This window comes from Branchiostoma lanceolatum, chromosome 2 (assembly GCF_035083965.1).
Source record: "Branchiostoma lanceolatum isolate klBraLanc5 chromosome 2, klBraLanc5.hap2, whole genome shotgun sequence".
NCBI classification, from domain to species: Eukaryota; Metazoa; Chordata; class Leptocardii; order Amphioxiformes; family Branchiostomatidae; genus Branchiostoma; species Branchiostoma lanceolatum.
In genome coordinates, this window is record NC_089723.1 from 37,341,881 (window position 1) to 37,352,774 (window position 10,894).

The following is a 10,894-nucleotide window of genomic DNA, read 5'->3' on the forward strand; positions in this document are numbered from 1 at the left end:
ACTATACTGACACTAAGTTCTAACACATTGGGTTCGGCTTCATGTGATTATGTTTATACAGTATTTCGAAATATGTTTTTTTTATTGACATATCTAAAGATGCATATGATACTAGAAAGGCAACATTTGCGAGCAAATACAGCATGTTTAGCCATTCTCCTCGCCATGCAAAAAATGGACTCTCCCAAAATAACAATGGACTATTCTAAAATACTTCCACTAAAAAAAATGGATCAAAATTGAGTTTAAAAACAATTATCAGTCTCTCCATACAGGAATGGAGTCTTCCAGTAGCACATCAACATAATATGGACCAGTCCAAAACCATATCCACTTATTAATTAACAAATACACTTCTGCTAACAAATGGACTTTTTCATAATCATTCCAGCTCAAAATTGAAAGAAATAATTACAGAATCTCCCCTTGCAAGAATGGGATATTCCGTGCCATCTCCATGTAAACTACACCAGTGGAAAAATATCCGCTGAAAATTACACTCTCGCGCATAATCAATCCAGTTCAAAATTGAATGAAAAAAGGTCAACCCCAGGAAGAATGAAGTTTTCCATAGTATACATAATGATATATATGAAGATTTGACAGGAGAAGAAGGAAATGACCAAAAACAACATATTTCAGCGATAGTATGGGTGAAATATAAAACTGTGACACCCCTTTGTTTGAATGCATGATTCAATAGTAAACACTTTGGGTTGAAAATAACGAAACCAAAAAATTCTTTGTTTAAAAAATCGTTTTGAAAGGCTGTATGCCAAACATTTGAATGAGGGCCTGTGTACATGCCAAATTTCACATTGTTATCTTCGCCGAGTACTTGTACTCGGAGAAGATTATGTTTTCGGTTGAAAAATCTGTTGGGTGGGTCTTTATGTATGTCACGAGCATAACTCAAGAAAGCTTCAATGAATATTTATGATTTTTGGTAGGTGTGTAGTGGTTGTGCAAAGGAAGGTTAAGTTCAAAAATGGTTTACCTGGCGTTTTCCAACAGTCCTGCAGGAGACTTTGCATTTTTTTGTGTTTGTATGTAGGCAAAAAAAGTGACGGAAACGTTGATAGATCTTCATGATTTTTTGCAGGTGTGTAGATGTTGTAGAAACGGAGGTCAAGGTCAAAAATGGTTTCCCTGGCATTTTCCGTTGGTACTGCAGCGGGCTTTATATGTGTGTGAATTTTTATGTTGCCAGCATAACTCGAGGTGCTGTTGACGGCTGTGCATGATATTCAGTTGGTAGGTAGGAGTGTTAAAGAGGAAGGTCAAGTTCGATAATGGGCCTCCTAGCGGATAATTAAGGTACTGCAGCTGAGTTTTAAATTTTGTGGTCGAGTTTTCTGGAAGTGCCAGGTTCATGATTTCTCACCAATACATAGGGTCTGGAACAGGAAATAGGTGGTGTAAGTTTGGCCCCCCTAGCGGATTTGGCGTTTTTGTTGAAACCTTTGGAGGCTAATAACTACAGAAGGGGTTGACGGATAGTCATGATTTTTGGTATGTAAATAGCTTGGGTAATGTTTTACATAATCAAATACATATTATGAAAACCGGGAACTGATTTGCATAATAAATGAAGAAAGTTTATCAATCCGCTTAAAGTTTGTGGTCGAATTTTTTGCAGGTACTAGGGTAATGATTTTTTGAGTGGTAGATAGATCTTGGGGCAGAGAGTAGGTGTTGTAAGTTTGGGCCCCCTTGCGGCTTGCCTTAAACTGCAGTGGGCCTATTCGTTTGTAACTTTTGAGGAGGATAACTCAAGCAGGGGTTGATGGATTATTCTTGTATTCGGTATATATGTTCCTTAGGTGATGATCACCATAATGATATGCTCATTATGCAGATCATGACCTACTTTACGTAATAATTGGCATATATAGGACTGCCTCATCATAGTACGCGGCATGTGTTAGTACACGTCTGGCGTCCAGAATCTAGGTCAACAGCTGGCGTCCTGAATCTAGGTCAACAGCTAGCTTACTACCTGGGCAATTGATAAAAACAGGACTAAAATGTATCTGTTATGTTTGGTATGGTGATTTAAAAGTGGATTTTACGATTGACGTAACATGGTAATTATGCTAAACAGGACCTAATTTGCATGATTAATGAAATGTTTTAAAAGTTCTATGTTTGTGCCCGTTTATATGCATTTTAGTCGTATTCTAGTCTTTGTGAAAGCTTGTATCAAGGTCTGCATATTGTTCAGTTACCAGGGCTAACCCTTTGTAATGGCCTTAGCCTTTGGTAGCCCTGGCTGTACTTATCTACAGCCGAAAAAACAAATAAAAGCAAATCACCTTTGAAAACTGTGTCATCCTGAGAAAAAGAGGCTAGTAATTATCGATTATAATCGAAATATCAATTCTTAAAATTATCTCATTTGAATTATTGCTGAGATTATACTAAGATAATAACACTATGCTCGTAAATGACAGGACTTTTTGTATTCATGTTGGGCATTTTAACATAGCTGAATCTGATAATTGACATAGCCAAGCCAAGTTAAACAATAAGATGCTGATTATGTAATACAGGGTCTAATATTTGATAGAGTTATACTACTTCACTACGTTTCGAAAATCCATCCAGTTTTATTGCCGGATGTCTAACCGTCATTAACATTCCATGAGAGGACTTTCATACATGTGACATATCAAGCCACTGAGAAAGAGGGGGACATTGATAGATATAATTTAAGCAACTAAAGACTAGAATTTAATTATTGTTTAGAAAAACGGCTATGTAATGCTATATTGGTAAATGGCGGTAATTTGGTCCTTGCATCTGTCGGTACAATTCATATTATTTGGCGAAGATATGAGGTCGTGGAACTCTAGTTTTGGTCTAATACATGTAGGAACTGGAGATGTGTATCTTTTTTCAAAAAAGAGTGAACAAAGCCATGTAATCACATGTCCTAGGGATTCCCATACCATATTTGGCATGGATACTAGCCTACACCTGCGCCAGAAATGCAAGATAATTAGATTAACTCAATTGACCAATCAGGTGGTCGCAAGGCTCACAGGCATGTAAGGCCAGGTGCAAGGCACTTGGGATCACTGACCTTTAGGTCATATGTAGTATTGAAAGTGACAGAAGTGGCAAATATTGTCAAGAAAGCCCAAAATAAATCGTTTTGAAGATATGTATGCCAAAAATGGGAATGTAGTCCTTTACATATTTGTTCAAGCCACATATACAGCAAATTTCAGGTCATTCGGTTGAAATACCAGGGCGCAGGAGGCCAAGATATGCTAAAAATCTCAATAAAATCACTTTCAAGGTCAATATCAAAAAAGGAAAAAAACGCACATTGGTTTTTGCCTACATTACCTCTGTACCAAATTTCAGGTCATTTGGTCAAAAAATGACAGAGATGAATCCATTTGAAGATTTGACAGGAGGAGAAGAAGAAACATGAGTAAAAACAATATGTTTAGCCATACTAGGTATGGCTAAACATAATAATGGAGACACGCAGCCCGATGATGTGAGAGTAAAAACCCGTAAAGAGTAAACGGCATGACATGACTCAGTCACCGGTTGACGGTTATCTTCAGCTTCTTGTGGGTAATCAGGTACAAGAAACTGACCCCTATAGTGTACTTCCGGGTCATCCACAGCGCATTTCCGTTGGTAAAAACTTGTCAGAATCGCGTGGACGGACGCTGTCTGATCTATCTTTGTCCTCGGACACGCCGGTTTCTACTGTTCCAATCGTCGAGACCTTTCAGGTAAGAAGTGATGACGAATATCTTCGTCAGGTTGTGTAACGATGTCGAAGCTGATTAACTGCAAGTCACGATTTTGCGACGGTTTTTAGTGTGTTGTTTCATAGAGATAAGCATGGCAGTGAGCGGGTCAAGGGTGTTGTAGGGGCTCTTTTAATTTGAGGACAAAAAGGCTCAAATGGCTCAACTTACTTTGTTTTACTGTGTTAGAAGTAACATAGAATCTATGTGGAATAGTTTTATGTATGCAAAAGTTGGCTTTTTGGCTACAAAGGCTCAAAGGAATTTAGTTACGTATGTTAGAAACCCCCAACCTGGTCCTCACATCTGGTTTCAATCATTGCCTGTTGACAGCGTGGTCTGGTGGACGGACGCTGTCTGATCTATCTTTGTCGACCTCGGATTCGTCGGTTTCTACTGTTCCAACCGTCAGACCTTTCAGGTAAGAAGTGATGACGAATATCTCCGTCAGGTTGTGTAACGATGTCGAAACTGGTAGTCTAGAAGTCACAATTTTTGCGATGGTTTTAGTCTGTTGTTTACCTTGGCGGTGAACGGGTCAAGATAAGATTTAGAAGGTTGTTGTAGGGGCTACCCGATCTGTTTTACATTGAGAAACCAACTTCAAATCGCTCAATGTACTGTGGTTTTACTGTGTAAGAAGAGACATAGAATCTGGACGGAATGGTTTTGTGTATGCAAAAATTTACTTTTCGCTACAAAGACACAGAATTTGTGTAACGTATGCAGAAAACCCCCAATCGGATCCTCACATCTGGTTTCAATCAGTGCCTGTTGACAGGGTGGTCTGGTGTTATTTTGTTGGGACGGTTCACTAACTGCCACAGTGATGATTTGGCATGAAGAAAACTTCAATACGTACTGACTCGTGTACTAGTATCGTATCGATAAATGTTATATGGGACGGACCAAACAAGAATGTGCGGATGATGTTACAATTTGGAACGTTGGCAGATCATATGTTAGTATAAGCTAGTTCAGGGTCGCTACTACGCATGTGCAGTGTCAAAGGTGATTTAGGCCCACGGCTTGTAGACAGTTCTCGTCTCGACATTGTCTCGATTTGCATAACAACGCCCAGACGGGTCTTGTTTACGTCGAGGGGGCCTTTACCTTTGACACTGCACATGCGTAGTAGCAACCCTGAAGTAGCTTATACATAGCCTCCGTTGCAGGCACTGAAGCGGCTTTTTGGGGGGGCTAAATAATACACTCTCTGCAGCCACCATAATACACTATCAGCCATCCTGTAACTATCAGCCGCCGGCTTACAGGATGGCTGATAGTTATGGGGTGGCTGCAGAAAGTGTATTATTTAGCCCCCCAAAAAGCCGCTTCAGAGCCTGCAACGGAGGCTAGCTTATACAATGGATGGTTGTACATTTTAGAAATAGAAGAATGTATGTGTGTGTGTGTTTGTATGGGTGTATTTGTATGTGTGTCTTGTCTGTGTTTTATGTGTGAGTGTGTGTGTGTTTCGCTGTAGTTCTGTGCCAGTATGTCTGTTTGCGTGCGTGTGTATGCAGCTGTAAGTGTGTCTGTCAGTGTGTGTGTGTGTTCGTGTGTGTGTGTGTATGTGTGTGTGTGTGTGCCAGGACTGTCAGATTCTTTACCTTGCTGTTATCATATAACCTCCAATCAGATCTTCTAGTGCCTCTGTCCTCGACTGCATAAAGATTTACCAGCGAAAGATCTAATAATTGATATTTGTCATCATGGCCGTCACATGTCTCCAAGCAGATGCAATGGTGTCCGTTGTATCATTCCCTGTGATGAAAACTCTCAATGGATTGAATTTCATTTTTAATTTGGTCATTTACTCTCTTTTCTTTTCACTATTATAACAGAAGTGTCTCCATGGCTACTACAAAGAGCTGCCACAGTGACGTCACCAATAGTAGAGTAGGAGGGATTGCCAACACTCTGCCATGGTGTGAGGAGTGCAGCAAGCAGTTCAGTACACCAGGTAATCTGACGATACACTTGCAGACTCACTCAGGGGAGAAACCCTACAAGTGTGAGGAGTGCAGCAGGCAGTTCAGTGCACCAAGTAAACTGAAGAGACACTTGCGGACTCACACAGGGGAGAAACCCTACAGGTGTGAGGAGTGCTGCAAGCTGTTCAGTACAACATGTCATCTGAAGACACACATGCGGACTCACACAGGGGAGAAGCCCTACAGGTGTGAGAAGTGCAGCAGGCAGTTCAGTAGGCTGGGTGTTCTGAAGAAACACATGCGGACTCACACAGGTGAGAAGCCCTACACGTGTGAGGAGTGCAGCAGGCAGTTTAGTGAGCTGGGTAGTCTGAAGAGACACATGCGGACTCACACAGGGGAGAAGCCCTACAAGTGTGAGGATTGTGGCAAGCAGTTTAATGAGCTGGGTGTTCTGAAGAAACACATGCGGACTCACACAGGTGAGAAGCCCTACACGTGTGAGGAGTGCAGCAGGCAGTTTAGTGAGCTGGGTAGTCTGAAAAAACACATGCAGACTCACAAAGGTGAGAAACCATATAAGTGTGAGGAGTGCAGCAGGCAGTTCAGTGAGCGGAGTAATCTGAAGAAACACATGCGGACCCACACAGGGGAGAAGCCCTACAAGTGTGAGGAGTGCAGCAGGCAGTTCAGTGAGCTGGGTAGTCTGAAAAAACACATGCGGACTCACACAAGAGAGAAGCCCTACAATTGTGGGCAGTGCAGCAGGCAGTTCAGTGACCTGGGTAATCTGAAAAAACACATGCGGACTCACACAGGTGAGAAGCCCTACAATTGTGGGGAGTGCAGCAGGCAGTTCAGTGACCTGGGTAATCTGAAGAGACACATGCGGACTCACACAAGTGAGAAACCCTACAAGTGTGAGGAGTGCAGCAAGCAGTTCAGTGAGCTCGGTAAACTAAAGAGACACATGCGGACTCACAGGGGAGAAGGAGAAGTATTTTAGGCCGAACTGATGAAATATATGGAAAAGGCATTGTAGAAAAAATTGTATATGGTATTACTATTAGTCTGACATATTACTATTAGTCTGACGACAAACCTCTTTTCTTTTTTTTTGTTTTCTATTTTATTTGTCACATTATTATACTGTGTCTTTGGTTCCCCTTGTTTATTTCGTGTATAATATCGCTGTTATTTTGTTTATAGCTTTGTTTCAGTAATGTCCATTTGTTACGTTCCATGTTTTGAAGTTAGATGCACTAACTGAGTTCTATTATGGTAGATGTAGAGATGATAGGCCCAAGGTTATGTTCATTTAGTTCATTTGTTTATGTTATTTAGTTCAGTATCAATAAAGTTTGTCGGCATAACACTGGTGGAGATCAACTTTTTCATTCAAGACGAGTGTACTGTTGCTCACAACGCCTAGATATTAACACGTTTTGGGGATAACCTTGGTACATGATACAAAACATAGTACAATTTTACACATGATTCCTAAGGGTCCCAGATATGACATTTTTTTTACTGTCAATTCCTTAAAAGACATTTAAAAAATCAAGTGAAAATAATTAGTTCTCAGTCATAATGGAACCAGCTTCCCTCCAAACAGTGGTTTCGGTCAGGGTCTATTTTGTTCTTTTCTCTTTTTGCAGCCTTTTCTACGATTCTGTGTTTCTCTAGTAGTGGCCGCGATTTAGAGGGAATTAATTGAACAAATTGGGGCCACAACCCACCAACTCGTATACCATCCAGTCTCGGTAGCATTTCAACACGTTTTCCGATAGGTTACGGGCATTTTTATTGCAATATGAATCATTGAGTGGCATGACCATGTTTTACATAACTTAATTGATCATAAATGCGACACGCAAGTTGATCAAGTGATGAGAGAAAAACCTCGTAAATATCAAGATCAAAGTCTACACGGAATGATATGATCTGGTTAGCGGTAGACGGTCATCTTCAGCTTCTTGTGGGTAATCAGGTACAAGAAACTGACCTCGCAGTGAACTTCCGGGTCATCTACAGCGCATTTCCGTTCTTCCAAGCTTGCCAGAATCGCGTGGACGGACGCTCCCTGATCTATCTCTGTCCTCGGATACGCCGGTTTCTACTGTTCCAATCGTCGAGACCTTTCAGGTAAGAAGAGATGACGAATATCATTGTCAGGTTGTGTAACGATGTCGAAGCTGATAGACTACAAGTCGTGATTTTGCGGTGGTTTTAGTGTGTCGCTTTGTCTGGGTCAAAATAAGATTTAGAAGGGTGTGGTATGGTCTACCGGGTATCTTTTACGTTGAGAAAATTCAAATTGCTCAATTTGATATGTTTTATCGTATTGTAAGTAACATCCAGAATCTATACAGAATAGTGTTAGTTTGCGAAATTTGACGTTTTGGCTCTAAAGACACACAGGACTTGAGTTACGTATGTTAGAAACCCCCAATCGGATCCTCACATCTGTTTTCAATCAGTGCCTGCATGTTGACAGCGGGATCTGGTGTTTTTCATGGGGGCGGGTCACTACTGCTACAGGGGTGGTTTGCCTGCATACTTCGCACATACAGGCTACCGACAAATGTAACTTATCAGTACAAACTGTAATATGGGAGCAATGTCGGGGCAATAAGATAGAAGAACATTTTACGAAAAGGGAAGATAATGATTTTATAGCTGTGAGGGTTAAATATTGGATATTATGGACGGGTGTACCTACTAGAAATGAATACATGCGCACATGTGTGTGTGTGTGTGTCACTGTGTGTGTGTTTTATGTGTTTGCGTGCTTGTCTTTGTGTATGTATGAGTTTGTGTACTGGGACTGCCATCTGAATCTTTATCTAAGTAACATACAAATCACAATTAATAGGAGGGTGTAGGTTTGACAAAGTGTCGAAGCTTAGTTGATTATTTCACATGTAGTATCATGTTTCATTACCCAGGATCACTCCAAGCAGATTCTGTGGTGTCTGTTATAACATTGTCCCATGCTGCAAACTTCTCATCAACAATTTTCATTGATTATATTTTCCGCTTCTCTATGGTTACAGAAACGACTTGATGGCAACAACAAAGAGTGATGACGTTAGCAGTGGTTCAGTTGAGGGGTTTGCCAACAGCCTTCATAGGTGTGAGGAGTGCAGCAAGCAGTTTAGTACACCAGGTAGTCTGAAGAGACACATGCGTACGCACACAGGGGAAAAGCCCTACAGGTGTGAAGAGTGCAGCAAGCAGTTCAGTACACCAAGTAATCTGAAGATACACATGCGCACCCACACAGGGGAGAAACCCTACATGTGTGAGGAGTGTAGCAGACAGTTCAGTGAGCTAGGTCATCTGAAGAGACACATGCGAACTCACACAGGAGAGAAACCCTACAAATGTGAGGAGTGCAGCAGGCAGTTCAGTCTGCTGTGTAATTTAAAGAAACACATGCAGACTCACACAGGTGAGAAACCCTACAGGTGTGAGGAGTGCAGCAAGCAGTTCATCCAGCTGGATCATGTAAAGAAACACATGCGGACTCACACAGGTGAGAAACCCTACAAGTGTGACAAATGCAACAGTCAGTTCAGTGAGCTGGGTGATCTGAAGAGACACATGCGGACTCACACCGGGGAGAAGCCATACAAGTGTGAGGAGTGCAGCAGGCAGTTCAGTACACCAGGTAGTCTGAAGAGACACATGCGGACTCACACAGGTGAGAAACCCTACATGTGTGAGGAGTGCAGCAGGCAGTTCAGTCAGCTTGGTCATCTGAAGAGTCACATGCGAACTCACACAGGAGAGAAGCCCTACAGGTGTGAGGAGTGCAGCAGGCAGTTCAGTAAGCTTGATGATCTGAGGAAACACATGCGCACTCACACGGGTGAGAAACCCTACAGATGTGAGGAGTGCAGCAAGCAGTTCAGTGAGCTGAGTAATCTGAAGAGACACATGCGAACTCATACAGCCCCGTATGCTGCCTGGACCTTCTCTGGCTAGCATATACGATTTTCGGCGCCCCGTGTAGATCTGCTTGGAGATTACGTCCCTGTTCAAATGTTCGCGCGAAATAATCTGCATAGAGCACTCGCGCTATTGTTATTCCCATTCATTATCTCCCCTGCGCTCTATTGTCATTCCCTGGCCCCCTATTTATTTGTTGTCATTTTACACCAGTACACCAGGTAATCTGAAGAAGCACATGCGGACTCACACAGGAAAGAAACCCTACACGTGCGAGGAGTGCAGCAAGCAGTTTAGTGAGCTTGGTGATCTGAAGAAACACATGCGGACTCACACAGGGGAGAAACCGTACAAGTATGAGGAGTGCAGCAGGCAGTTCAGTCAGCTGGGTGGTTTGAAGACACACATACGAACTCACACAGGGGAGAAACCCTACAAGTGTGACTATGGACTAATACAAGCCAAACAGGCATACATTAACGTTGAATGAAAACGACAGAATCCAAAAATCTCTCGGTTGTTTTTTAAGTATATGGGTTTAGTTTGGAGACAACCTTCGTTTGCTTTTTTTAAGATTTGTTGCCCATTATCATACTATGTTGACGAGACTTGTTGTCCTGTTTATTCACTGTGTGGTTGCACCACTGTCATTTTGTTTGATTCATTTCTTATTGTTTGAGATCTATGGTCTATTTTTAAAAAGTTCAAACTACTAGTAGTAGAAGTTCTTTAACGATGGATGTTACACTCAGGGTTATGTTTATTTAAGCCATTTCTGTTAAATTTGTTGGACGTTAATAGTTTAGGTTTAATTGTAGCATTCTAGAACTACAAGTAGCATTATGTTATCGTAGCTGAAGATATAGTAGGTATAAGCTTACAAACTGATTTTGATGTTTATACATGTTGAGTTTTTGTAGATTTCTTATACGTACTTGACTACTTGTTAATTCAGATTCATGGAAATAGAAGAGTTTTTTGTCCTTACGCTTTATCTTTTCCTTCTATTATAGTGCTTGTATCATTTATTTTCCGCATAACCTTTTCAATTATGCTTATTGTTCCCTACTTGTTGAGTTCTATTATGATAGCTGTAGAGATGATAGGTAGTACTAAGAAGGGTATGTTTATTCAAGTCCCTTCCTTTAACATTTGTTTATGTCACTTATTTTGTTCACAGTTCGGTTACAATAAAGTTGTGGTGATAACACGAAGGGAATCAGATTATTT

The 10,894-nt window shown here is 41.3% G+C and overlaps 2 protein-coding genes across 2 annotated transcripts in view; both read left to right on the top strand.

Annotated features, from left to right (window-relative positions):
- The first annotated feature begins 5,630 nt into the window (after positions 1-5,630).
- Positions 5,631-7,083, top strand: LOC136427048 (zinc finger protein 782-like). The gene has a single exon (XM_066415766.1). The coding sequence runs from the start codon at positions 5,631-5,633 to the stop codon at positions 6,714-6,716; it is 1,086 nt and encodes a 361-aa protein (XP_066271863.1). The 3' UTR covers positions 6,717-7,083.
- A 498-nt stretch (positions 7,084-7,581) lies between these two features.
- LOC136427049 (zinc finger protein 208-like) overlaps positions 7,582-10,894 on the top strand; it is a 28,548-nt gene continuing 25,235 nt past the window's right edge. The window contains exon 1 of the mRNA XM_066415767.1: positions 7,582-7,855. Coding sequence (XP_066271864.1) covers positions 7,650-7,855 — 206 coding nt within the window. The 5' untranslated portion in view covers positions 7,582-7,649. The remainder of the gene's footprint in view (positions 7,856-10,894) is intronic.

Excerpts from the sequence above, each read along its gene's own strand:
- LOC136427048 (XM_066415766.1), top strand. The coding sequence starts at position 5,631 with ATGGCTACTACAAAGAGCTGCCACAGTGACGTCACCAATAGTAGAGTA.